This window comes from Panthera leo, chromosome A2 (assembly GCF_018350215.1).
Source record: "Panthera leo isolate Ple1 chromosome A2, P.leo_Ple1_pat1.1, whole genome shotgun sequence".
In the NCBI taxonomy this organism is placed as follows: Eukaryota; Metazoa; Chordata; class Mammalia; order Carnivora; family Felidae; genus Panthera; species Panthera leo.
Window position 1 is genome coordinate 11483963 of NC_056680.1, and position 27886 is coordinate 11511848.

The following is a 27886-nucleotide window of genomic DNA, read 5'->3' on the forward strand; positions in this document are numbered from 1 at the left end:
GCCACGTGCTGACAGCATGGAGCCTGCTTGGGATTCTCTCTCTCCCTCTTCCTTTTCTCTCTACCCCTCCTAGCTCGTGCTCATGCTCTCTCAAAATAAACTTTAAAAAAGTAAATATAATAAAAAATAAAAATAAATAAAACTGATGCTTGAAATTCATGACTTGTCCAAGGTCCTTGGCACTTAAGTATGACAGCTTGAAGCACCCCCTCGTCCAAAAAAAACTTTCTTAGTTCGTTCAGGACTTTAGAGACCCTGTAATACTGCAGTCTGGTGCCAGCACTGTGTCCTCCGCATCCTCACTGGTTGTGTGGAATCTACTTTCAGAAACATCTCATAACTCCTACGAGATTTGACAGAGCTGCAGACACTGAAAACGGTAGTAACTACTGTTTGTGAAAACTCATTAAGGTGAGTACAAATACGGTTTATACGTGTTTTTTTCTGCTTTACTTTAAAAGTTTGTTTTAAAGTTATGAGCACTGTTGCTGAGTTCTTGATATTAAGGAATTGTCGCTCTCGTTAGGTGTAATAATGGCAATTTTGTAAGTCCCTATCCTTAATTGAAAGACTGAAATATTAAGAGATTGATTCACATAATGACGATGGTTCACCATAATTCAGATGGTTTTGGAAAGGGATGGAGGGTGTTGGAAGGGTTATGGCTGAAAAGACTGGTGTTGAGTTGATCACTAATAAGTAGACGAGGGTTCGTTTCAGTACTCTATTATTCTTTGGTTGGAATTCTCCATGATAAAATATCTTAATAAAGGAACTTCTCTGAAAATGGCTTATGCGGAACTTGCTGCTGTATAGGTTCCAGATGCGTTGAGAAACTCTAAATATGAAGCACATAGAACTGGTTAACGTGCACTCCAGTTTGGGGGCTCATTGCAGTGTCACCATCAGAGATGCCTGCTTGTTCTCCAAATCCAAGTGAAGCCCCCCCCCACCCCCTAACCTCTCCTGGATCCTACAGCTTCCTTCACAGTGCATACCACGGGCATCATTTTACCTCCACTGGGTGATTTTGTTAACATCCTACACTCTGCCTCTGAGACAGAATGGCCTGAGAAAGTGCATGCTCAAAGTTTTCAGAAAAGATCCCTCTGTGCTAAAAGGTGTACGTGACCCTTTGGAGGACCTACATAGCCATCACTGTATGTGTGGGTGGGGAGGAACTTCCCATGTTGCTTTATAAAGTCTTGAGCCGTTTGAACTTTTTACATCCAGCTTCCTCACTTTTATATCTTTAGATCTAATTTATAAAAAGCTGAAAGGGAAAGTACCTATGGGCCAGCTCTCATCCCAAGAGAGGGCCTCCCTGCTTTCAAAGTCTTGGACATGCCCACCCACAGCGTGGGATGGACAGAAGTGGATGAGCCCTTCCTCCACCAAGCGAGATGTGTACCCTAGCCTCACAGGACCAGAAAAGGCAAGAGTGTAGGCCAAGACCACTCTGGTGGGCATGTTATCACAGCTTGTCAGCCTGTCCCTCCCAGGCAGGGACATCGTGGGGGGCCTGGGGCAATAGGGTTGGGGGTAGAGGAAGCCTCTGCTGTCTACACCCAATGAGGTCATTCCCACTTTCCAGTCCTTGGCCGTTGAAGTGAAAATGATGAGCTGAAAAACCACATGCAATAAACAAGAAGGAGCAGCCAACAAAATCTCTTAAAATCTCAGAAATGTTCAATAAACATTTGCAGAGCGAGAAAATAAATAACATCACGAAGGAGCCAGCAGCTCCCTTCTCCCCTCGTGTGATTCGGGTTCAGGGTGCATGTGTCTCCAGGCAAGTCACATGTCTTGAAGGCAGGCTGGTCCCAGCTCTCTGAAGGCTGCCAGCAACTGTGGGCTTCTCCCTCCCCCGGCAGGTCCCCCGCGCCCTCACTGGACCGCTCCTGCCCTTGGAGGGCCCTCCAGCTTCATTGCTTCTCTCCATCCTGGCTCCCTTCCTAGACCAGCTGCCCAGAGCCTTGGTTCCTCTCCTCTGCTCACAGGAGCCGCTTTGCCAGCCAGCCAGCCAGCCAGCCGGCCAGAGCCCCTCACCAACCATGCCACTGAGGGCCAACAGCTGGGAACCTGGGCTCATCCCCAGCTGGGTCTGGTCAGCTTGGCGGCCAACAGGAAAACCCAGGGCCTCCGGGAGCTCTAGGGGGAGGTGGCTCGATCCCAGCCCCGGCTGCCAGACGATGCCAGCCTGTCCACTTGACAGAAAAACACACGCTGGCCGCCTGCCCCGGGGTGTTTCCAGAAGAGAAATTTAATCTAATTTACATACTTCTAGGTACATCGATAACCAAAATGTGGCCACTGAAAAAAGTTAAAAGATCAATCAGCTCCCGGTCTCTAGCTGGCCCAGGATTGCAAAATAAAAAGATCCACGTTCCTTATTCTCTACACAAAACGCGTTTTTAAAAAAGTGAAAGGTCTAGGGAGCTATACATAGAAAGCAACAGTGAAAAGGAGGAGGGGAATGGGGGTGGGGGAGGAGAGTCCCATCCCCACCCCCTCCTGGGCCCCAGAGCCCCCCAAGGCTCTGGGGGGCCTTGACATGGCAGGAGGCAGCTGTCAGCTCTGAGCTCTTCCAGGCTGTTCGGAAGGCCCCTCTGGGGGGGTGGGGGGCGGCCAACAAGGATTTCCGTGGCATCATGGGCTCAGTGGGGGGCTCCCAGGCCCCAGCAGGCCCTCAGAGGGAGCGTGCCTTCCCCTGAGCAAGCACCGTGGCATGATGTGGTCGTTTGACTCAGGATCTGGGGGGCTAGGACAAATCCTGGGTCTCACGAGGTGCGTGCGTGCGTGCACGTGTGCCTGTGTGTGCGTGCATGTGTGTATGTGTGTGTCTGTGTCTGCGTGTGCGTGTGTGAGAGGATATTCACAGGGGCAAGAGGGAACCAGGGCAGGGGTCTTTGGGGTCTTTGCAAATGGCCACGGATGGCGAACATAGCCCCGCCTGGCTGCCAGATGCGGGGGAGCGCTGGCCTTCCTCCCCTTGACCAGATCAGCTGCCACCACAAGAGACCTGGCCTCTGCCCCTGCTGGACCAGGTGGGCGTGGGCTGAAGGAAGATGCGCTGTGTGTGGCCCCAGAGCCCTCGGGCTGGGGGAAGGGCCACTAGCTGGCTCCTGGCGCCCCGGCTGTAGTGTGCCCGGCCCCCAAGGGGTGCCGGTTTGAGGTTTTGGCTTGCTCCTTTGGAAACGGAAAAGAAAGAGGGAGGACAGGGTGGAACAGACGGAGGAGAAAGAGAAGACAGAGGTGGCACGAGAGGGAATTTGGAATGCTTCTGTGTCAGGGCGCCTCTGCCGCCGCTGTCTGTGCCTGCGGGGCCCGGGGCTCCTCGGGTGGGGGGTCCGCTTTGGAGAAATTCATCTCCAGGATGTGCCGCTGTAAGTGCCGCACCCACTCCTCCTGGATGGAGAGGGGCCCCTGGAACTCCACGTCACAGAACCTGTGGGGGAACAGAGGGGAGGCCGAAGTGCAGCCCAGCCCACGTGCCCGGGCGTCAGGCACACCCGCCATGGCTCACTGTGCACGGTGCAGGCCCAGGGCTTCAGGGAAGGGGCCCTTCACGGACGGCTTCCTCTACCCACCCCTGGATGATGGCAGGGTCCCCTACAGACCCGCATCATCTCTAGGCTCAGGGAGGTCTGCTGGCTCTGATGCTGGGAAAGGGCCGTCGGGCTTCCAGGGCCCCTCTGCCATCTGACTGAAACACATGAGCTGAGAGGACAGAGACCCCAGAGCAGCAGACCCTGCCCTGCCAGGCCCCAAGACAGAAGGATGGCAGCTGGGGAAAGGGGGTCAGGCACTAACTCACACCCACCCTGCTCGGGCACCCACCTCCCCAACTCCTTATGCCTGAGGTCCCATGGGAGGCCTCTCAGAACAGGGGCCCAGGACCTGAGCCTGTGATGCCATAGACTTGGGTTCGAATCTTACTTCTGACTTGGCCTATGTGGTCTGAGGCCACCTTAAGTGTCAGACCCAGTTTCCTGGCTTCTGATGGATGCCTGGACTTTGATAAAAATGAACTAAGACCTTCATTTGTCTTAATCAGACAAGCACTTGTCGAGTGCTTACCATGTGGCAGGCATAGTTCATGTGTTTCATAAATACTCAACTTTTTAAATCTCATGACAAATCTATTAGGTAGGTCTGTTGTCAACCCCGTTATATACAAGGGAGCATTGAGGTTTGGAGCAGGAAGCCCTTGCCCAAGGCCACTACGCTGATTAGGTGTCAGAGCCAGTACTGGAAACCAGGTCTCGTTGGCGACAAACCTTAGGGACCCAGCCTAATGCTCTGAGGTGCAGCTCTCTGTTAAGAATCCCTTAGCCTGGGTCCAGCCATGCTCTGAGGCAGTCCTTAAAGCTACATCTCCTGACTGCCACCAACCCCTGTGCTGTTCAGAGGTTCTGGGTGACTAAGCCCCAGGTGGGTGGTCTTTCTCCCCCGCCGCCCCAGGGGGCCACGTACCTGCACTTGAGGGTGTAGATGTTGCCAACAAACTTGACCAGTGATGTCTGGGGGGGCCGGGGTACCAGGGAGGGGACCGGCCGGACCCGGGGTGGGGGTTGCCGCACCTCCTCCAGCTTCTGCTGTAGATCATTGGCCTCTTCACCCCCCCGGACCGCAGAGGCATCTGGAGGGCGGGCTTGTCGGCGCTCAAATTCTGAGGCAGGGAAAGGTACGGGGAGGGACAAGACATAAGCCAGAGGGCAAGACCCCCGGGAAGGCAGGTTCCTGCCTTCAGCAAGCATGGTGTGAAGGCTGTGGGGAACTGTAGGACAGGACAGGACAGTTGGCCACTGGATGCTGCCTGGGCCTGGGGGAGGAGTGGGGAGGGGGGAAGAGGTGGGATGGTAGCCAGATGGATGAACGGGTGAGCAACTGGGGAAGTGACTAAGGGCAGGTGCCCCTCGCCCTCAAAACCCCCTCCCACCAGCACTCACTGTTGATGTTCTGCCGCTGGTGTTCCTCAGCCTTCACAGTGCCTGGCGGGCTGGCTGCCAGAGGCCGCTCACCACTGTCAGCTGCCCGTCCAGCCTCAGGCCCTGGCTCACCCCCAGCACTGCGGCCCACCACAGCCAGGCCCCCGGGTGCCAGCCCCAGGGGCGGCCGCTTGTCACTGTCGCGGCCATGGCCAGCACTGCGGAACTTCTTGGTGAATGGGCGGCCGCCCTGGATGTAGCTGCGGTAGGCCCCCACCTTCTGGGGCCGGTGCTTGATCCACTCGCTCAGTGTCTCAATGGGTGAGCCGTTTACACACCACTCGGTCACGCCAAACTGCCGCAGGTGCGCCCGCGCGTGGCTGGCCAGGGCCTTGCGGTTTTCGAAGTAAAGGCCACACAGCTCACAGCAGGCCTCGGTGGCTGCAGGCAGAGGGGGTGCTGCTAAGCCCCAGCCCAAAGGCAACCAGAGTGCCCAGAAGGCCCTGCCCAGGTCGAGTCAGTCCCACCTCCCACCGGGGCCTCGCCATGGGCCCCTGCCGGGGGTCAGTGTGTGCACAGCACTGCTGGGCCCTGTGGGCCCCGGCAGGTGCCCTCCCAGGACCCTGCCACTGGCTGCTTACAGGAATGGGAAGTCTTCTCGTGGAGGGTCTTTGCCTTGAAGGGCAGTTCAGTCTGGATGTAGGTCTTGGCCTTGACCTCTGCTGGGAGGAGGCGGTCCTCCTGCAGGGGCCGCTTGGCTGCCACTGAGCCCAGGTAGCCAGTGGCTGTGGGCTTGGCACCGGTGATGGGCGCCAAGCTGAGCTCTCGAGGAACTTGGGCCGGCCCAGCTCCTGGTTTGCCTGGGCGGCCAGCCATTGGCGCCAGCGGCAGGGGGGCCTGCACAGGCCCTGGAGCAGCCGTGGGGGGCCCGTCCTCAGCCAAGGCGGGGGCCAGGTCTCCAGCGGGCGGCTCTTTCTTGATGAGGCACGGTTTGGACTTCTTCTTGAGGATCTCCCGCAGCGTGTCGATGGGCGAGCCGTTGACAGACCACTCGGTCACGCCCATCTGCCGCAGGTGGGAGCGCGCATGGCTCGACAGGCCCTTGCGGTTCTCGAAGAACTCACCGCAGAACTCACAGCGGATGTCACGTACAGGCTCTGCCCGGGACGCTGCAGGGGGTCCAGGGTGGGGGGGAAGGGGAGGAGAAGGAGGCGGCGGCTGCGGCGGGAAGCCTCCAAGCTCAAGGCTAGTGTTAACTGTCCCGTCCATACAGCCCCAGACCCAAATGACCCACTCCCTCATCCACTTCCAGGGGCCCCTGTGTACATCCAGCCCTTCTGCCTGCTCTGTCACCTCAAATCCTAGCTGGCTTCAAGATGATCCCCTGTGACATCATGAAGCAGTGAGAGCAAGAGCTTCGTTGATCCTGGGCTCAGAGGCCAGCTTGGCTGTGACCCCCTTAATGTTACGCTGGGCTACGCTGGGCAAACCACTTCCCCTCTGAGCCTCAGTTTCCTCCTTTGCACAATGCGGATAGAAACTTCCACCTTGAGGGAGCAGTTCAAAGCACATGGCACACAGCTGGTAATGAAATGCACAGAAGCACTAAGAGAGAGAGGCCTGGGCCATCCTCACCTGCTCAGTACACGACTCAGCCGACTGGAGCAGAAAGAACACGGTGACATGCACAGTATGACTACTATATACATACCAGGCACCGTGCTGGGTGCTTTATACCACTTTGGAACTATACAGAGCTTGGACCATGCTTATCTTCATTTCCAGAAAGAAGACACTTGCCCAAGGTCACATATTGCTAGACTGCTGAGCGCTTAACTTGAACCTGACTCCGAATGTCAAGCACTTAGCAACCAGGAATGTCAGAAAGACCGTTCAGATGCCCACTCAGAGTGCCTAGACTCCTGCCGGTGGAAGACATCACGAACTGACCCGTCATTTTTCTCCCCAGGAATCTGGTTGGCAGACACTACCAATCAACTAAAGATGGCCCCAGAGATAAAATCTTTTTGCCATCATCCAATGGCACAATTCTGCCTCCCCAGAGTGGATGAAAGAGCATCAAGAAGCAGCTCAGCTGGGATCTGCACAGCCAGAATGCACAGCTAACCCCTTGTCCTCCAGACCTGTGTATCCTCCCTTCTACTTCTACCGTGGGCGCTTCGGGTACCCATGAAGTGCTGGGATGAGGGTGGGGAGGGGGCCCGGGGAGACCCCTCTACCTGTTTTCACTGCCCTGCCCCAGGGTCACACTTACACAGGTTCAGGGGGGCCATGTCTTCCCGCGGTGCCGCCCAGGGACCCTCGGATGGGTGAGGCTCCCCATGAAGGGCCCCTGGCAGCATCTCCCGTTTGATCTCCACCCGCATTTGTTCAGGCTTCAGCTTCTTGGGCAGGGAGGGTGCGGCCAGGCCTGGGAACATCTTCCGGGCCGTGGGAGGAGGAGAGGCAGTAGGTGAGTGGCCCAGGGGGCTGCCTGGTGGCGGTGGCAACTTCTTGGCCAGGGGTGAGAGGTGAAGGTCTGCGGGGCTGCGGGCTTCCAGCGAGCTGCCAGGACCTCCGCTGCCCATCACCTTGGCCAGAGCTTTCGGGCTGGGCCCTGGTGGGTTAGGGGGGCCACCAGGCCGGGACTGGGTCCGTCTCTTGAGGATCTCCCGTAGTGTGTCAATGGGCGAGCCGTTGACATACCACTCGGTCACGCCCATCTGCCGCAGGTGGGAGCGCGCGTGACTCGACAGGCCCTTGCGGTTCTCGAAGAACTCACCGCAGAACTCACAGCGGATGTCTCGAGCTGGCTCTGGGCCCGAGGCTGCAGCAGGAGAAAGGAGTAATTAGCATCGTGGGCACCATCAGCATCGTCGCCTGTGGGTCTCCTGGTCGGCTGGGCATGGGCAGCAGCACGCCCACAGGCTGGGGTGGTGGTGGAGGGCAGGTGCAAGCGAGGGAACTGAGCGGGGTGGGGGCCAGACGCTCAGCAGGAGCGAGGGGAGGCTCCAGAGAGCGCATGGGCCCTCGGTCCTGGCAGAGAAGGATGGAACTAAGACTCCACGGCTCTGCGGGTCCCAACAAGGACAGGGGGCAAGAGGGCAGGAAGTAGCAGCCTAAGTGCCAAATGCCATCCAGACCAGGGGCAACCACAGGCACTTTCCACACCAAAAGGTAGCACCCCACCCTTGGCCTTCATTCTCAGGGAAGGTCACAGGCACGGAGGTCAAAGGCCAGGAGAAAAGGCCTAGCAGCCAACTGCCAGCAAGATCTCTGGGCAGAACCAGCCCACTGCCAAGGGCCCCTGTCTACTCCCTGCCCCAGCAGGAAAAGAGTAGGGAGGGGGCTGCGACCCCCCCGGGAGGGGCTCCAGGGCCCGCAGGGAGGAGGGAGCGGCTGAAGCGAGAACCTACAGAGGTTGAGAGGAGACGGCTCCACATCAGAGGCCCAGAAAATGCCGGCGGCTGCGGCGGCCGAGAGGTCCTGCTTCCCCCAGGGGCTGGCCGTACCCGCGGCCTTCAGCTTGGCCTTCTTGGCCGGCGGTGGGGGGGGGAGCAAGGAGAGGGCCGCAGAGGTGGGAGGAGGCCGCCCCAGCTGGGCCAGGGTGCCGCGCCCGGGTGGGAGGCGGATCTGGACGCCGTCCCTCCTGATGAGCCCGTGGAGCACGTCTATGGGGGATCCCTTGGCGTCCGGGTCGCTGACGCCCAGGTGGCGCAGGTGGGCGCGGGCGTGGCTGGACAGGCCCTTGCGGGTCTCAAACCAGGCACCGCACAGCTGGCAGTCCAGCTCTCTGCCCCCGTCACTATCTAAAGCTGCGGAGACAAAACACAGGGGGGGGGTTCACGGCCGCCACCTTGGCCGGCCCTGGGGGACTGAGGCAAGAAGACCTGGTGTGATTCAAGGCTGCCCAGGCCATTCGGGGTCCAAGACTTGTGCCGCAGATTTATTTTAAGAGGTTTTGGGAAACAGAAAGTCCTGTTCCCTGCCTAGCCCTTTGGCATCAAGGTGAGTGTGGAGAGCTTAAGAACATGGGGCGGAGAGGCGTGGCCAAATTCCAGTGGTACAATCTGATGCTCCCAGGCCCTCTTCCCTGGGACCCCAGCTTTGGGAGATGTATGGGTGCAAAGCAGGGGCCCCACCCAGCTGCCAAGCACCATACAGCAAAGGGCAGACCTGCTCAGGGCCTTGCTCCTGAAAGCACAGCAGACAATGGAAGCAGCTTCATCAGAACATGAGGTGCCAACTGGGGTGCCCTGTTGGGCAGGGGGCTAGACCCTGGGCTCACCCTCAGACTCAAACACAAATGTGTGGGAAGGCCTGACTTCCTAAGGGACATCATGCTAAACCTGCTCACTGCACCTGGGGTGGGGGTGGGGGTGGGGGTCGGGGTGAGGGTGGGGTCTTCCCAAACCCTACTTTGCCAAGCCCACAAGTAGCCTAGGAGGTGTGGCTCCACCTATGGGCACCGTTGAGGTGCCTTTGCACATGACAGCCAGGAAGATGTGAAGACAGGACCGACTACAGGACCACCTGCCTGCCTATAGGACCCAAGATCCCCCTCCTGGGAAGCCAGGCCCACAGGAGTTCTGGTTACTTTCACTGTCCCAACCCTCAGGCTCAGAGGAGGTCAAGAGTGTCCCTAAGTGGCAAGGGTGACCCTGATGGGCTCAGCAGCCACAGTCAGGCCTCCAGGGGGAGGAACAGCAAAGTAAAGTGGGAGGCAGATGATAATATGCTGCATGGCCAGCCCAACAGGAGACACAGTGCTCTGACCAAAATTCTGACCCAATGGACCCAGGACGTAGGAGCTGCAGTCCCCATCGTCCCCACCCTGGGCTCTGCAGCCCTCCCGGTGCCAGGACCTCCCTCAGCTCCCAGGACCCGCACTCACTGAGGTTCAGGGGCCCTTCGTCCTCAGACTGGGGCCACTGTGCCTTTGGGGAGGCTGGCCGGGGGCTCAGGGACAGCTGGGGGCTCTTGTCCTCAGGATTCTTGGGCGTAGGGGAGCCCGCCAGGGCCAGTGGTGCCTTCTTGAGGAGTGGGGAGTTGGGTGGGTGGGCCAAGCCTTTGGTGGAGAAGCCGGGTGGTGACTTGATGGCCTTGTTGACAGCAGGAGCATCCAAGGGTTTGGCCAGGGCAAGCAGGCCAGGCCGGGGAGCCCCAGCTACCACCTCCTTCGGTGAGTTGGACTTCTTAGACAGGCCTGGGGGCAACCCAAGGGGTGTGTCAGGCAGGCCCTTTTGTTTCACGAGCTCGTAGAGGAGGTCAATGGGGGCACCGCTGCTCTCCGATTCGGCCACCCCCAGCTGCCGCAGGTGGGAGCGCGCGTGGCTGGACAGGCCCTTGCGTGTCTCAAAGCAGGCACCGCAGACCTCGCAGGTGGTCAGGCTCTGGGCTGGAGGGCGAGATGAAGGCCACGAGAGCTGGCTGTGAGGCCCCTTGAGCCCCGCCCTCCCACTTCTCCCCCCCCCACCAAGGACCCCACTCACCCAGGCTCCCCGCAAGCCTCCCTGATCCTTAAAATGACCCTAATAAGGCAGGAATCAGCCTGTCCAGTTTGCAAATAAGGAAACTGAGTCTCAGGGAAGAGTTGTGCCCAAGGGCACACAGCAGGAGACAGAGCCCTCCGTGGTCCAGCCAATGGAACGCCTTTCAGATATCCAACATACCAGGGTGTCCTGGCAACAGGTGTTCACACAAATGCTGACCTGCCAGCCACACGGTTTCCAGAGCTGTCCCAGCCAGCCTCTGCAGCTCAACTCATGCCCCAGACACTGGGTTGGAGACCCCAGCCACAGTCCCTGCGGTGCCCTGCACCCTCTTCTGCAGAGCCCTTCCTTATCCCTGCCTGTCTCCTTCTCTGCCTCCCTGCTCCCCAACTTCAATGACTCCAAGGACAGGTGCCAGGTCTGTTCTGCTCCTCTCACATCCCTGGGGTCCGGCGCAGTGCCTGTTACCACTCAATAATGATCTGAATGTCAACACACAGATGAGAAAATACCATGCAAAAGATCACACAGCTAACCAGGGCCAAAGTCAGCAGATGAACTGGGTCTGAGTGTGAGCTCATGAAAACCATGCTCTTTCCTTGGATGTCCCTCCCTCGCCCAGTGAGGGTACAGCTCAAGGCCATGCATGCCCAGGGCAACAGAAGCTCGAGAGAAGACAGCTAGATCTCTCCTCAGTGTCTTGAAGCGAAGAGAAAGCTGTTGACCCCGCACTAACCCCCAGACCCCAGAGTTCCCTATGAGTGTGACCAGCCTGACCAGCACCCCCACCTTGCCACCTGGGCCACTCACCCTTGAGATCTGGCAGTTCCTGCTTGCTGCCATGAGGAACCTCTGCAGCCACTTTGCTGCTCAGCCGATTGGCCACCTGCTCCAAGGGCCCAGGGACAGGCAGGCTCTTCTTGGGGAGCGGGGGGGAGCCCAAGTCCATGGCCACCATTGTGTTTTCCTCAGAACCCAAGCCTGTGAGGTTAGGAAGACAGGCTCAGCCCAGGCTGGGTGCGAGCTGTCTACCCCCGTAACACTGAGAGTGGCGGCATGGAGCCTTCTTCCTCATCCTTGGCAGCTGCTCTCACCCTGGGAGGCGACTCACCCCATGAAAACAGGGGCTCCATCCATAACCCCCAGCACCAGTAAGACCCAGGGATGTCAAGGCTGCCCACTGACAGCCGGGACTAGGAGCAGCTTCCACGCACCGGCACACAGACTGGCTGGGCAACACAGTGTAAGCAGAGACTCCCGTCCTAGGAGATCTGACAACAAATCTCTCTGGGCAGAACGTGTGCGGGGGAGCATGTCAGTCTTGGGGGCAGGTAGGTGGCAGTCAGAAGGGGAATCCAGTAAGGGAAGGCCAGGGTCAGAGGCCAGAGAAGCAACACAGAGGTGAGAAGCCAAGGACAGGAAGGAGGCTCCTCCAGAGGAGGCTCCCAGGACTTGGGAATCTGCACCAGACAAGACAGCTGGGGCTGCCGAGACAACTCAGGGCTCGGAAGTAGTCTACTTATCACAAGCTGAGGCCTAAGTGGGGGAAGGTGAGAACGGGGAGCCTCCACCAGCAGGGATCTGAATCCGGACAGGAAAAGTGGGAATCACAGAACTTTGTGGGAAGTTTCCGGGACGTCCGTCCGGCCGGGAAGCTTCCCTGAATGAGCGGTGTATGAGAAGACGCAGTGGAAGGTATGTTTTCGTGGTCTAGTTTTTCAGAGAAGGGGGCCCGAGTGGCCCGCTGAGCCCCAGGTTTAGCGTTCAGGGCATGGAGACAGCTCTGAGGATGAAGGAACTGTGTGTCAGATGGGGCTTTGAAGTCGTTCAGTGCCCTGAGCAGGAAGCCACGCAGGTCCCCTGCTCAGTCTGAGTCCTACGGAAGCAAGGAGAAGGCAGGCAGGGGAGGCCACCGGGGTACGGGACACCGAGGACTTTGTCAGAGTCGCCGGGTGCAGTGGGCGCGTCTGTCACATAGTGTAGGGACCGTGTCTGAAGTGACTTGGAGTGGGTTTCCGCGCCGGAGGGACCGAGACTGAGGCGAGGGGCGCTCCCGGGGCTCCAAGGGGGACAGAGGACATCTGTCAGACGGGGCGAGGGTCCCACGGAGCGGCGGCGGAGAGTGTTTCTGAAACCCGGGACTCTGCGAGCTCCGACAGGAGGCCCGGGGCCCGCGCGACCGGAGGGCCTGGGGGGGGAGGGGGAGTCCCGCAGACTGGAAGGCGGGCATCGGGGGCGGCGGCAGGGGGCGGGCGGAACGCCGACTTTGCCCTCCCCGTACCCTCCCCGGCGCGGGCTCTTACCCGGCGCGGGCGCCGGCCCGGGCCCCGGCTCCGGCTCGGCCTTGGGCCCGTCCCGCGGCGGCGGCGGCGGCGGCGGGGGCGGGGGCGGCGGCGGCGGCGCGGGGAGGGCCGCGGGGCCCGGGCTCGGGGGGCTGGGCGGGGGCGCCCCAGCGGGCGCGCGCTCCCGGGCGCCCCCCGCGCGCGGCCCCGCCGCCGCCTTGCTCTCCGCTTTTGTCACTCGGCACTGGGCGGTGGAGGCGGCCATCTTGGCTCCGGCGCACGCGGGGCGGCCGCCCCAGGCGGGAGCAGCCGAGCGCCGAGCGCCGAGCGCCGCCGCCGAGCCCGCTCCGTTCCGCCCCGCCCCTCGGGGCGCACCCAGTGTGGCCGGCCGAGCGCCGAGCGCCGCGAGCGAAACACTTGTCCCGGCCCAGCGGGCCGGCGGGGGGGGGCGGGGGATGGGGCCGGACCCTCAGGGAGCCGCCTGCACACGGGCTCGCGGAAGCACACAAGCCGCGCTCGGCCCGGCTGCCAACTGCACCCCTGGCCTGGACGGGCTGGGACACTCTTCCCCAACCCTGGACATTCCTAAGGCTAGAATGGGAATCCTCGGGCCACAAGCATTTGCCTTAACAGCATTCAGGCTCCTGGAGCGCCGACGCCTGGAGCTAGAAACTGCGCCGGGACCCTGTTCCTTTCCCTATCCTGGAAGACTGCCCTCCGTGTCGGAGATCCTGGAAGACACCAGAGCCCAACTACGAGGATCCCACAACATCATCCTGGTATCCAAATGTCCCCGCCCCAGCCCCTCCGGCGCCGTCCCGCAATCCCACGGAACTCCCCACACGACCGCCGTCACCTCATTCCAGGCACAACCTGCTTCTCCCCGACACCAAACCGATCGCCCCCAGCTGGTCCCTGACAGCTGGGTGGGGCCAGAATCTGACCGTTGTCCCGCCCCCAACCTGGCACCCGCCCCCTACGGCTCACTTAGGTGGGAGATGCTTGTAAGAACAACTGTGCAGGGCAGGGCGGGTGCCAGGACCTAGTCTTAATCTTGGGCATCCTTCCTCAAGGCAAGACTTCCAGGATCTTCTGAATCACTCATTAACGGCCCTCCTGCTCACCAGGTGTTAACTGGAAGACTGATCAGGGCCTCCCCTCCTACGGACAAGGCTAGGGCAGTACCAGACTGAATCCTGGCACCCCAATGGCTTGGCCGGATCCATCAGCACATAACTAGGGGCTGGCACATTGGTCTTCTCCTAGGAACAAGTGGACCAAAGCTGAACCTGACTGCTGAGCACATGCTACCATCCCTGGGTGGCCTGACCCAGGCACCAAGTAAGGAGTGTGAGCCTGACATTCAGGCCTCTACCTGAGTGACAGAAAAAGAAGGCAGCAGGGCTGGAACTTACAAACTACCTCCTGTGCCTCCCAGTCAACCTCAGAGCCAGCTCCACTTCTCAGCCACCCCTGAGAAACCACAAACCTAGCCAGGTGTGTGAGCTGAATGCCTGGGGACAGCCTTCAGCAGAGGCAAGAAGCCTGAGGTCACATCCCTACAGTCTCTTTCGAAACTGTGACCTCCACCAACCACTATGCCCTTTCTGTGCCTTAGTCTTATCCAAGGAGGAGAGGGGCTTTGATAGTGCCACCCTCCACTTTGCAGACCCTCAGGTCTCCTTCGCCAGTAAGGGGGCTTACAGATGAGTCTAGTGGAGGTCAGAGTACAGATCTAGGTAGGACCCTGGAAGCTGCAGGTAGGAGAAACAGAAGGAAACTCAGCCCCAAGCAGCCCCTGGACAGTTCCCCCTGTTCAGGGACCTCCTGCATTCCCCAGAGCCCACCTATTCCTCACTGCCCAGTTCTCTGCTTCAAGATTCAGTAAGGGCTCCCACAAAGTCAGCCGTTGCAAGGCTGGGGCCTTCACCTTTCTGCCCCCTCAGTGGTGCCCATTCCCAGGCTCCTTCACCAAAATATTACTTCTGGATTTCCCAAGCCATCCTCCCCTGGAGAGACCACCGAACATGGTTCAGAAGTCTCACTCTGTTGCTTTGTGGCTGTGTGGCAAAGCAGAGGACCCACAGTCTCTCTCTCCGTAAAACCAGAACACAACAATCCTTAGCTGCACTGAATTGTTTTGAGGCGTAAATACGATGAAACTTTAGTATACACAAGCACTCAAGTTACGGGAGGGGTTATAAATGCTGCCGGACAAAGTAGGCACCAATGAAAATCTAGAATGTGGACTCTAGATCTGCAGTGTCTGAGTGAATTGCAACTAACCTTGCACTAGCCACATTTCAAGTGTTCAACAGCCATAGGCGGCCAGTGGTGGCCTATAGAACACGTATCTAGAGAACCTTTCCATCTCAGAAAGTTCTATCGGAAAGCACTGCTCTAGATAGAAGACGTTTTTAAGACCAAGAGTGGTAGAGCCTGACTTGTCTAGGGTTTCAAATCCCAGCTCTGCCACTTCTGTGTGTCCCTGGGCAAATTAATGAATTTCGTTGTGCCTCAGTTTCCTTATCTGTAAAATGGGGATTATAATAACACCAGCCTTATATCGTTGTTGTCAGGATATAAATAAGTTTGTGTTTGTAAAGTGCTTAGAACCTATCTGGTTCCTAGTAAGAGCTGAATAAGCATGCATTAAAGTCACTGTCAGGCAGGGCAGGGACTAACTGGATCCAGAAGCAGCCCTGGCCCAGCCCCTGAGTAAAAGAGAAATAACCCCTACATGGTAGGGCAGTTTTGAGGACAGTTGTCAACATACTTTGAAAAGTGACTTGAAACCCTCCCAGGAAAGCAGAGTGGCTGACCCCCTCATACCCCCCATCTCTCTGGGCCCCTGAGGAGGGTCAGGGCCCCAACCCCCTCTGCACCCTCTCCCCTTACCATCTCCGTAGGCTGGCCCAGGGTCCTCAGCCCAGGTGGGTGGAAAGGGCACTGCAAGAGGTAAGCGGGGCCGGCGGGAGGTCAGGAAGCCGCTAGGCGACCCCCCAGGCTCGCAGCCCAGGGGGCTGGGGGGCCGCTCAGCAGCCGAGGTGGCCAGCAGCTCTTGTAGAATGTTGATGGGTGACACGGTGAGCTCCCAGTTAGTGATGCCAAAGTCACGCAGGTGGGCCCGGGCATGGCTGGAGAGGCCGGCCCGCGTGTCGAAGCCAGCCCCACAGAAGTCACAGCGCATCAGGCTGAAGGTGCCTGGGTCGAAGTTAGCCACTGTGGAGGGAGAGAGGACATGGGCTGCCTGGAGGGGTGACTCTCTGGCCCCAGCCATCCCCGTTCCCAGGGGTTCTCACCCTCCACCCTCCACTCTCCACAGATCACACAGCCAGTGCCATCCCTGACCCGGGACACCTCCCTTTCCCATTCACACTCCTGCCTGTGTGAGCTCACACATCCTCCCGCAATTTCTGCTCCAAGAAGCCTTATGTGCCTGGCCTTCCAGATTTCCCCCTACTTAGCTCTCGCATCAGGGACTCCACCCTCAGAAACTTCTCTAGTTGTGGATTTGCAATCTTTTGGGTGAACGTTCGATTAAGAGCCTTCTCGTGTCTACAGTACACGCCTATTTTTGCTCACTGTCACTCCAGTGCTGTCAGTTAAATCTTTGTTGAATGAAGAAATGGCCAAATGGATGGGATCCCCTCCCCTAGGAGTCTGCTTCCCCCCCCCCCTCCCCCGCCCACAACAGCCCCAGGCAGAGTCAGGGACCTCCTCTCAGCTTCCCCAGCCCCTGGCTTTCCCCATCACAGCCCTGGTCACTCACCACCATAACTGCCTGGTTTTGTGGCTGTCTGCCCCCTGACCCTGACCCCCAGTGTACGCGCACACATGCACGCATGCGCACACACGCTCTCAAACACCACACCAGCACCTCCCCCAAGTGGGATCCACGTTCGCCAGCGTCAGAAGCACCCAGGGCAATCCTGTTGGAGATAGATCTCCAGAATCAGAACCCTGGTCCTGGGAATCTGCATAGCTCACAGGCTGCCCTGGGGTTTCTGAGGCCGGCCAGGGTCCCACACTCCTATTACTGGGCCGGGAACTCCAAGAGAGCAGGGACTGCTATTTCCTTCCCTGCTGTGCCCCCAAATGCCCGGAACAGAGGGGACCTCTCTCAATAAATATTCGCTGAGTGAAGACATTAGTGAAATTCCCTGCCTGGGGCTGCCTCCTCTGCCCATACTCCTTCCTCCAGCTGCTGGAAGGGCCAGGGCATCGGGGCGTCCCCACACCTCCACCGATGCAGTGGCCTTTGCCGCGGCTCCCAGTCTTCCAGAAGGGGAGGCCCTGACTTCCCCCTGCTTGGCGCTATGGGAGGACTTAGAGTGAGGGTTGCTCGGTTCAGAGCTCAGCTGCCCAGCTGCACGTCTCGCGGGCCTCGGAGGGAGGTGGGTGCCAGAGCGAAGCCGCCCTACCTTTTTTCTTCTTCTTCTGGAAGGAGAACCTGCGCTCAATGGCCTTCACCTCCTCGGCAGAGATGAAATGCCGCACATTGTAGCTGACGCCCACACGGTTCAGGTGGCCCCGGACGTGGTTGGCCAAGCCGATACCGTTGTGGAAGCGATCCGGGCAGTAGGGGCACTTCCGCTCCTCATGCTTCAGTGCCACCGCCGGGTCCCCATCCAAGAGCGCGTCCAGCCCCAGCGGGCTGCCCAATGGCGCGTCCAGGAGCAAGAAGTCCAGGGGGTGAGTGCCCCCCAGCCCCAGCTCCTCGGGCTGCAGCCGTGGGGGCACCCGGGTTGCTGCAGCCATGACCTGTGGCCCCAGCTTTGCCACCAGCACAACGGGCACCATCCCTCGGAGCTGCTGCCGCTGTGCCCGAGAGGCCTCAGCTGCCCTCAGAGCTTTTCGGAAAGTCCGCTTCAGGTCCAGGGCCAGCTGTGGGATGAGGCCAGGGGAAGCTAGGGGTGGAAAGACCCCATTTTCAGGGGAAAAGTCCATTTCCGAGGCCAGTGGTATGTCTTCCTCTTCCTCTTCGCTCCAAGGGTGTCTCCGGTCCCCCAGCTGGCCTGGGAGCCCCTGCGGGTGGACCACGCTCTTGTTTCTACCGGGATGTAAGGAGTAGGGGGCAGATGCGAGAGGTGAGGGGAAGGCTGGCCTTCCCAGGGGCCTCTGATCTGAGCCGCGCAGAAGTGGCTTTGACAGTGGGAAATCCCTCATGCCTAGCTGCTGGCAGCCTGGGCCAAAGGCCAGGCTGGGGTCATATCCAGCAGGGTTCTCCTGCCACGTGGGGGCCAAGAGCGGCTCAGCTTTGCCAAAGTAGTCCTCGGCAGCATCAGGGAAGCGGGCATATGCCTCCTGGCTGGTGCCCGGCTGGCTGGCAGGGTCCTCCTCAAAAGCCTCGGCATCCTCCTCCCAGTGGGGGTGGGCATGCGCGAGCCTCATGTGCTCCCTGAGCAGGCTCTCGCTGGGCGCGGGGAAGCCACAGAAAACGCAGCCACTGAGCCCCGAGGAGCCTCGGTAGGGTCGATAGGCGAGGGCGGTGGCATCAGGGCCCGGGCTGCCGGCCCCGCTGCCGCCCCCAAAGGGCTCCCTGGCGGGCTGGCCCGGGAGCTCACGCACGTGCAGCTTGGCATGCTGCACAAAGGCCTTGGAGGAATTGGTGCCAAAGATGCACTTGGGGCACTGCAGCCGTGCCTCCCGGCCCTCATCTCCCGGGACCTGCTTCAGTTTCTGGATCTCTTCAATGATCTTCTCCCGGGAGGCCTGGTGCAGCTGGCGGTGCTGCTCCAGGGCACTGGGGTCCGCAAAGGCCCAGCCACACTCTCCACAGGCCAGCGGGGCCAAGTCGGCAGGGGGCTCCTGGCCCGGGGCTCGGCGGTGCTGGCTCATGTGCTCCAGAAGGTGCTCCTTCTGCTTAAAGTAGATGCTGCACTCGATGCACGGGAACACGGCCGGCTCCTCGTCCTCGTCCTCATCTGGGCTGGCCACCCCCTTGGCCACCTCCTCCAGCAGCTCGCACAGGTAGGGCCCCGTCCGGACCGGGGCCAGCAGCGGCTGGAGCCGCTCCACGGACGCCTCCGAGTTCACTGTCCAGGTCTGTGTGGCCACCTCCGAGGCCGACCTGGGCAGGCCCCAGTCGGATGGCTGGGCCAGCCCTTCAAGGTCTGCCAGGTGCTCCCTAGTGTCCACCACCGTCACATCCAGTGACTTAGCGCTATCTTCTACTGGCACGAGCACCGTCCTGAAGGAGGTGAGGGGCAGGGGCTGGGGTGGCAGGTCCCGGTGCAGCCCTGCATCCTGGGGTGGGGCCTGCTCATCTGTGTCCCGGAGCCAGTCGAACCTGGGGTGGCCCCGGGAGGCCTTCTCCAAGAGCTTCGGTTCACCCTGATGGTGCAAGAACCTTCTAGAGCCCTCGAGCTCAATGTGGGGTTTCATGGTTCTCACAATGACCGAGTCCTCGAACCTCTGCTCAGATGTGAGGCCCTCCCTGGCTTCCTGGACCAGGGGGTGCTCCCAGGTCCCCTGGCCATCAGGGGGGCCAGGGAAGTGGCCCAGGAGGTGGGGTGGTGGGGAGCCCGGCTGGAAGTCCAGGCTGCCTCCATCCCAGCAACTGCAAGGAAGTGCCAATTGGGACAGGTTAGCCATGGGACTCAGTCTCCCTTCCTTGGGCAGGGGAGGGGATCCTCGCAGGCTCTGAGACAAGCCCCGGAGACCCAGCCCAAGGGCAACCTCAGAGGGGCCGGGAACATGGAGGTGAGGGTGGGGAGGTATGGGGAGTGCGGGTGGCGCGTCCAGAGCTGTTAGACCAGAAAACACATCCAGCTCCCAGGCTGCACCTGTCTATATAGCCCAGCCCCATTGCATGGTGGGAGAGTGTACAGGGTCTATCAGGGGTCACACCAGGGTCACAAGGCATGTCCTCAAGTCTGGTGGCACAGTCAACTCTCATCTGTCCCCCAGGAGGGCCCAAGGCTCTGATCTGTGCCCCCAAACTGGGGTGATTTAGTTCATCTAGTCTCACCTCTCCAGCAAATTTGGTGCAACTCTGTGGCGTAAACAACTCAAGGGAATGCACTTTTCCCCTGCAGCTCCCTTCCAGGAAGGGTGGAGTCAGGAATGGTGGAAGGATCCTGCTCAGCCTCTAGCCCCAAGGACCCCGGCCTTCTTTGGGGGAAGGGGGAAGGCGAAGCAACCTCACCGGGCCTCAGTTTTCCAATCCTACAAATGGGGACGAGTCCCAAAAACCAGGAGCCTCTGTGTCCTTATGCAGCACCTAAGGAGCTTTCTCGTATCCATAATCAAAGGAAAGTTTACATGAGGTATGTGCTCATTTAAATAATCACAGCTGTGGGGCGCCTGGGTGGCTTGGGTGGTTAAGCACCCGACTTTGGCTCAGGTCACGATCTTGCAGTTGGTGGGTTCGAGCCCCGTGTCAGACTCTGTGCTGCCAGCTCAGAGCCTGGAGCCTGGAGCCTGCTTCGGATTCTGTTTCTCCCTCTCTCTCTGCCCCTCCCCCACTCACGCTCCATCTCTCTCTGTCTCTCAAAAATGAATAAATGTTAAAAAAAAAATTTGTTGTAAACAATCACAGCTACGATCCTTCAAATGGGGGCCTTGACCCCGTGAAGTGTAAGGAGAGGAGGACACAGCTCAGTGCTGGGGGGAATGCTTCGCTTCACCAGATGCCTGGCTCCTGGTGAGCCCGCAGTCAACATGGGTTCTTCTTATCACTATCCCTGATAAATCTCCCTTCGTTTTCAGGACCCTGACTCCAAGAGGGGCTATCGATCGTGTCCACCAAACAGGTGAACACATGGCTCCACCAAGAGGCTGAGCGGAAAGCAGGGGGTCACCTCTCTCAGCCCCATCGGTGACATGTGATACTACCAGGACCATCCCCCCAGGGCCATGGCAAAGATTCAGTGGGGTAAACCTGTGCCAAAGCTATCATTTAAACCGGTACAAATATTATTTGCATATTAGCACCCACCAAGACTTAATACAGGGTCCCTGCTGTCACCACTGCTGTCACTTCCTGCTCCTGTCCCACCTCCCTTGGGTCCTCAAGGCCAGCTTGTGAGATGCATCTTAGGGACTCTATTTTGCAGATGGGGAAACTGAGGCTTAGAGAGGCCTGGCATCAGGCTAAGGCCCACCTGGCAGAGACAGGACTCCAAGGGTCTAACCTTCAGGCTCCTGTCCCTCTGGCCCTGCTCCTGGCAGGGATAATGAGAGTTGACTGTCTGTGTTCATCCCAGTCTTCCCCACCCCCTGCACACGCCCAGGGGCTTGTCTGCCGGGAGCCACCTCCTCCTTCCTGGCCTCCTGATTCCCTCCTTTCCCCTTCTCACTCCCCAGGGGGCTTCTTTTGGGCCTAGGCACATCCTGCTTGCCCCCCTGCCCTCCCTGACGTCAGGGCCAGCGTGGCACTCACCAGCTGCTGATCCGATGGGTGGCGGAGGTGGCACGGGGGAGGGCTTCGCTGAGGCCGGGATGGGGCTGCCCGTCTGCAACAGAGAGGGGAGACCCTGAGGGGCTGGGGTCCCCCTGGCCGGGGTCCTTCACAACACCCCAGCTCCGGGAGCCCTGCCGGGCACCTCGGAAGGGCCTAGCTGGCTCCCCACCCCTCTCCCCTGAGAGGCCTTTGGCCTCTGCACTCCTGAGCCTTGAAAGGGGTTTCTTTGGAAGAGTCTCTTGGGGGACCCAAGGGGTATCCTGCCTTTAACCCTCCTCTCTTTGCCCCCACCCAGCAACCAGGGTGATTTTTAAAAATCACACCCTGGTTAAAACTCACCTGACCTCTCATCATACCTATAATAAAAGCCAGATTCCCAACCACTACCTGCAAAGCCCTGAGAGGTCGGACCTCCACAGCAGGTCTCTCCAGCCTCAGCTCCCTGTCTTTGACCTTCACTCACTCTGTCCTGGCTCCTCTTGATGCTTCAAGCTCACCCAACCCTTTCTGGCCCCAGGGCCTTTGCATTGGCTATTTCTTCTGTCTGGAGAGTCCTTCCCTGGCCACTGACCAAAGTGAGCCCCTATGACTTTCTCTCTTGTCTCCTGTTTCATTTCTGTCTTCGAACTCTCTGAAATTGCCTTGTTCCACTATGGATGACTGCTTTCCCCGAGTCCCTGCAAACAGGTAAGCTCCCCCTGAGGGCAGGGACTTTTTCAGCCTCCTTCACTGCCGCATCCCAGGGCCTGGCACACAGCAAGTGTGCAACCAATAGTCGCCAGTTGATGAGTGAGGAGCCCTAAGCCCGAGCTGCAAAGGGCCTATCCCTGCCTCCCAGGCCCCCTTCCAGGCCTCAGTCCTAGAATCAAATCCCCTCCTGGGACCCCTTACACAGATAGAGCCAACTCTCCATTATCCGCCTGTGGAGCCAACGCCTGGAGCGACCACAGGAATCCTGGCCTGTGCCTCCTCTGCCCGCCGCACTCGCCTGACATGGGTGAACGTGCCAGTTGGGGTGCAGGCCAATTGCCTGGGCCAAGGTTAACACACGGGGGGAACTTGTGCCCCGTCCAGAGCCTGACAGATGCAATTGCTGGATTAACTTCAATTGGAGGATGGTCCAGGGCTAGCTCTTTGTCTGATCCCCCACGGTTCAATTTGCCCAGGAAATTGAGAGCTGACAGGAGCCAAAGAATTCAAAGTGCCATCAGGGATGATGTGGGGAATCAGAAAGTTGTGGTCACTGGCTGAGGGTCTTTCTGCTGAGCCTGAGAGAAGGGCTGTCACTGTCACATGGCCTCTGGAAGGGGAGGGTGGTGATGGGGGTACGTAAATTTGCATTTCTAGAGCAGTTTCTCAACTTCAGCACTATCCGCGTGTAGGGTCGGATGATTCTCTGTGTGGTGTAGGACACTGAGCGGCATCCCTGGCCTCTCCCCCCTGGGTGCCAGGAGCACCACCCACCCGCCCCCCCGGCCCCCAGCCCCTGGCCCTACCATCGTGACAACCAAAAATGTCTACAGACATTGCAAAAGGCCCCTTGCAGGCAGAACCGCCCCCCATTTGAGGACCCCTAGAGTAGACGGATGGGGAGCAGGGCCAGACCAGGGGTACACTTGACTGCAGGGGCCAGTGTCAGGGCGGAAGGATGAGGTGCATGTTGAAGGTGTGAGGGTTGGGAAAGCAAGGCCTGGACCAGCCAAGGGACAGAGATCTCAAAAAATGGGGTCTCTTGAGAACACAGGAGTCATAAATGTGAGCTACTCAGGGGAGGGCAAGCAATTCAGTGGCACCAAGCCCCCGCACAGCCTAGAGGTGCAGGTCTGAGGGTGCGGGCATCCTGCTTCTGAGATTCTGGGACCCCAGCTCTGGAGATTCTGGGCGTCCCAGATTCGTTGATTCTGTGATTGGCGTTGTCTAAGGATTCCATGAGCCAGGGGGCTGTGTTGGCCTCTTTGAGCAGCTCCAGCGAGGCTCCTATTTTTAGTGGCAGCATTTTGGAGGAAGCAGGCCAAGCAGGGCCCCGTGTCCAAGACACCTGGGGGCTGGGGGGCTTGCCCAGAGGCCTCCATGGCCAGAGGGGATCCAGAAGTCCCTACAGGTCTGACGAGGTGCCCAGATGCAGCCCTTGGCAGTGGCCATGCCAAGGGGCCCTCATGGACTCCTGCTATCTTGGGGGTCCCCAAGAGGGTTTGAAAATGAGAGAAGGAAAATGAGAAGGGTGTCCACTTGCAGCTTGAACCCCAAGCCAGGCGGCTTGGCAGAGTGACCATGAATCTAGACTTTGGAGGCAGACAGATCCAAGTTCAAGGCCCAGTGGTGACTGAAGGGCACACCTTTCCCACCTGTTTCCTCCTCTGTATAAAGGGAACAGCTACCACCCATCTCACAGGGCCAGCGACGGAGGCCAAGGAGATCACACAGTACATGCTCCATCCGGAGAGGCGGCGGTGGGAGGAAGGAAGGGCTGTGAGGGTGCCTGGGACGGGGGTCGGGGTTGGCTTGGAGGTATCCCAGGTTGGAAGCTGGAGGCTGGACCCAGAGCTCACTCCATGCTCTGATTTCCTCCCCAGCCTGGGTCCCCACGCAAGGGCAGAAATAGTATGTCGTTCATTCCCTGGCCCCCGGTCCCAATGCCAGGCACGCACCAGACTCCCATCAATCCTTGTGGACCATCTCAGCCCCCTAAGCCTTGGCTGCACCCAGGAGCCGAGGAGAGAGAGGCCAAACATCAGGCGGGGGCTGCAAGGAGGCTGTGGGGGCTCCAAGTCAATAGGCATAATGGAGGACAGAGAAGGCAGTGGACGCATCCGTGTGCAGACAGAGAAGTTTGGAAGTAGCCACTCCAGGGGTACCCTTGGGGGGCTCCAAGGGCAGGGGCAGGGTGAGGGAAGGCCCAGGCTTCAGGGTGGAACAGCAGCCCCAGAGGCTGTTCCTATTTATAGACATCACAAGACTCCTAGGGCAGGTGCCCAAGCCAGGAAGGGGGGTCGAGCAGGCTGAGAGGACAGCAGGGGAGGCGCTGCATCCCAAGCCCAGGCCCTCATCTAACCTCCAGGCTGTGACCCCCCCCCCCAACCAAGTCAAGCCACCCCTGCCCCAAGCCCCCATCCACTCAAGGACATCATTTAGGGTGGGCCTGGCCCCCTTTGGCAGCCACATCCCCCTCCTCTCCAGGCACATGCACTCTGGAGCCTGGCTGATTCCCTGGAGGGAGGGAGGACGCACCTACCTACTTACCTGCCCCCTCTCTCGCCAGACCTGGGGCTTCTGCCAGATAGAGAACTGACCAGTTCCTCAGAAGCAGAGAGGATTCTGGGACCCCAGACCCTGTTTCCCTGGAGCTCTCATAAAATCAAGGTCTCAGGCCTGCCCTGGCCAGTTACATGCCGTGGAACATGGCTCTCCTTCTGTCTGGGCCTTGGTTATGAGTGATCTAGATAGGAGGGGATTGCTAATGTTCCCTGAGCACTGATACTCTGCCCTCAGTCTCACCCTGTCCCCTGCTGTGTAACACCTTCAGTAGCTACCCATTACTTCCATGCCATTGCATATGTGGAGCCTGATGCCTAGATGGCCCCTGCCTGTCTGTTCCTCATCCAGGACTCCTGGATGGCCCCCAGGCTGGGCCTCACCCACTGTAGCCACAGCGACTATGTCATAACACCTGGTAGCTGGTTTGTCTCCCAGCCAGATGGCAGGGTTCATGAGTGTGAGGGTGCTATATGTGTGTGGCCCCAAGAAGGTGCTCAGTAAATATCTGAATATCATGAGTATTGCTAAGGGTGAGCTGGGGGCAGGTCCAGGAAGACCAGGGCTGTCAAGCCAGGTTACCACCAGCTGTGGGATCATGGGCAACTAATTTAACCCTTCAGGGTCTAAGACTCCCCATCTCGAACATGGGATGATAATAATTGAGGCTACCCCAAGGAATCTTTTAAGAATGACATGAGATGATCACATAAAGGGCTTGGCATGTAGGAAACTCCTAATGAGGTACCCGGAGGTTCCTGGAAACCAAGGCCTGTAGGGCAGGCCAAGGAGATGAAGGGAGACATCTGGTGCATCAGCCTGCACTGCCCCCACCACTCTGCTGCTCCTGCCTGGTCCTTGAACACACCAGGCTCCGCCTCACCACAGGACCTTTGCGCCTGCTGTTTCCCCCACCTGGCTTGCCCTTCCCACCATTCTTTCAATGCTCCATTCAAATTCCACCCACTCAGGGAGGTTTCCCAGGTCCTCCGGGCATGATCCTAGCACTCTATGTAAAACTTTTACGGCACCTGTTACTACCTGCCCTCACGTTATTTATATAGTTGCTTATTGCCTGTCTCTCCTACTAGGATGTCAGGCCTCTTGTAGGAAGGGAGTTTTGCCTCTTTTGTTCATGGCTGTATCCCCAGCACCTAGAAAACATCCTGACACCATAGTAGTTGCTGAGTATTTAATGAATGAATAACAAATCTGGAGGTGGGGACAGTATGAGACCCCCTTCTGCTGGGTAAACTGAGGCACAAAGGGGTAGCTGGTGTCCCTGACTAGCCAGTCTCTCCCCGGCCACTAGAGGGCACAAGCTGTTTTAACCTGTGGCTCAGGAGCAGGACTCACCCACAGTGTAGCAAGAGGGAGCTGGAACAGACTGATGGGACTGGGGTACACCTGGGGAACAAGTGGGCTCTCAGGTCAGGATGCTCAGGGTGCTAAGCTGTGCACCTGTATCCAATTAACGAGCTCAGAAGAGGGAACCAGGCCGACCCGAGTTCAAGCCCCAGCTCCTTGCCACCCCCTGTGGGGGGAGGGCATTCATCGGGTCTGTTTTCACAACCATAAAATGGGAAAATAAGCAGAGCACAAAGAGAAGGCTCCGGACCCAAGCAGAATCAGAATCCCATCCCAACCCCTGCTGGGCTGGGTGACCTAGCCCTCTCTGAACCTCAGGGACCAGGCTGGATGCTCCCCCAGGGCCGCAGGGCCCACTCTCTTACCAGAAATGCCACTTCTGCCATCCAGAATGTCTCGGGGTCCCTCCTTGGTGACAGGCAGGTAATGGGTGGACCGGAAGATGCCACCTTCCCCCTCAGCAGCCTCGGCCCCACCTTCGATGTCTTCCCTCGGTGCTGGGCCGGGCAGTCTCTCGGGGCCACGAGGACGATCTGGGGCGGCCAGGCCGCCTGCCAGGGGCCCATCCATGGATGCTGTCTGCCTGGCTCCACTCAATTGCTGGTCTGGCTCAGCAAGGCATTGTAAGTCTGGGGGCAGAGAGACAGGTGCTCAGGAGAGGTGGGAAAGGGATGCTGCCTTAGTTTCTCCTACCTCGAAGTTCCAGTCCTCACCCTTGCTACTCAGTGCCTCAGTTTCCCTCCCAGCCCAAGAGAGCTAAGTAAATGGTGCTGAGGCCCTGTCCATATGCATTGTAACCCGGATGGCCCCTATCTTCCGTATGACTCAGTCTCCCCACGGGGAACTCCTCTTTACACAGCTCCTGCACTGTGCTGCCTCAGTTTACCCCATTTTTTACACATGCAAATTCATGGACCTTGTTTTCTTCCAGCATTCAACCAATCACTTCTCCCAGACGCCTCCTCTCACTCATGCTCTACTGCACTTTCCCCAATTGTGCCCTCACTTCCATGTACAAGCAGATCCTCTGTCCCTGCTTTAGCATGGATCCCAGCCACTTCTACACCCCGATCCTATACATTATCTCAAGTGCCCCCATCATTACCTCTGCACTTTTCCCACACTCTGACCCCTATCCTCGAAGGACCTTAGGGTTCTCCAGCATTAACCCTTCACCCTCACCCACAGCCTTAAGTGACCCCAGCATTAACCCCTTCTCTTCTCCCCAACACTCCCTCATGCATACCCAGCCTGGGCTTCTTCATCCCACCCTCCCAAGATTTCTCTAGTCTGCGGACAAAAACGACGGATGGGGCTCCTGGTCCAGAAATGAGGACCCTGGGGAGGCCGAGTGTGTGAGGGGGTGGGTGCTGTCCTCTCCACCTATAAATACCTTCAAGGTAACGGCGGAAAGTGAAGGGCAGGAATGAGGCGCCCTCCCCAGGGAGATGGTGGGGAGGCCGGGCCCAGGCAACCGGGGCGGGGCCCGGGCTCCAGGCCTGGCTGCAGGCGCTGCCCTCGGGGGCCTGGGGGCTCCCAGGGGGCCAGTCCGTGGCCTGGCAGTCGTGGCGGGGGTCCCTGCCCAGGCCCAGAGGAAGCACCTGCGGGTGCCCACCGGGTGGGCACTGCCCGCGGGGAACAGGCGGGACCGCAACTTCGGAGCACTTTGGCAGCGTGGGAAGGGGCCTCCCGCCTGGACACCCCCCGGGGGTCGCAGGGGTGGGGGCGGCGCCGCGCCAGCGCACCCCTCGTTGGGTCAGGGTCCGGGAGACGCTCCCTCCGCCCGTGCACTTCGGGGCGGGAGACCCCGTGGGACGCGCCGAGGTGGGGGGGGGGGACACCTGCCCCAAGACCCCCGCTCCTCCCCCCCACCGGAACGGCCCCGCCCCCGACCAGGCCCCGCCCCTGCAGGCCCCGCCCCCGCCCCCCGCCCCGGGGGGTCCCGCCTGTCCCGGCCCGGCCCTGGCCTCCCCCTCCCCGCTCCGGCTCCGCCCCGCCCGCGGGCTCCCCAGGCCGGGCCGGGCCTCACCGGGGAGGCGGCGCCGCCGGTCAGGCGCCGGGGTTCGAAGCTTCCCTCCTCGGTGCGGCCGTCGCTGCCGCTACCGCCGCTGCCGCTCCCGGTGCCGGTGCCGCGGCCTCCGCAGCCGCCGCCGC

The 27886-nt window shown here is 59.4% G+C and overlaps 1 protein-coding gene and 1 long non-coding RNA gene across 7 annotated transcripts; one reads left to right on the forward strand and one right to left on the reverse strand.

Annotated features, from left to right (window-relative positions):
* Positions 1 to 2238: 2238 nt before the first annotated feature.
* On the reverse strand, positions 2239 to 27847 carry WIZ (WIZ zinc finger). Of its 6 annotated transcripts, XM_042928742.1 has the most exons (13): positions 27762 to 27847; positions 26098 to 26361; positions 21092 to 21164; positions 17130 to 19267; positions 15604 to 15927; positions 11234 to 11404; positions 9826 to 10329; positions 8348 to 8746; positions 7207 to 7758; positions 5573 to 6100; positions 4953 to 5372; positions 4477 to 4672; positions 2239 to 3448 (listed from the first exon to the last, which is right to left on the reverse strand). In XM_042928742.1, exons 2-13 carry the CDS (start codon positions 26300 to 26302, stop codon positions 3289 to 3291), a joined length of 5670 nt encoding a protein of 1889 aa, XP_042784676.1. In that variant the 5' UTR covers positions 26303 to 26361; positions 27762 to 27847; the 3' UTR covers positions 2239 to 3288. The 6 variants fall into 6 exon arrangements, with proteins under 6 accessions (XP_042784676.1, XP_042784678.1, XP_042784677.1 ...); XM_042928744.1 differs by lacking the exon at positions 11234 to 11404; XM_042928743.1 differs by lacking the exon at positions 27762 to 27847 and having other exon boundaries at positions 26098 to 27009.
* LOC122214100 lies at positions 11812 to 20676 on the forward strand. The gene is made up of 3 exons (XR_006199737.1): positions 11812 to 12118; positions 19746 to 19976; positions 20419 to 20676. It is a non-coding gene; the product is annotated as an uncharacterized LOC122214100 (long non-coding RNA).
* Positions 27848 to 27886: the final 39 nt, after the last annotated feature.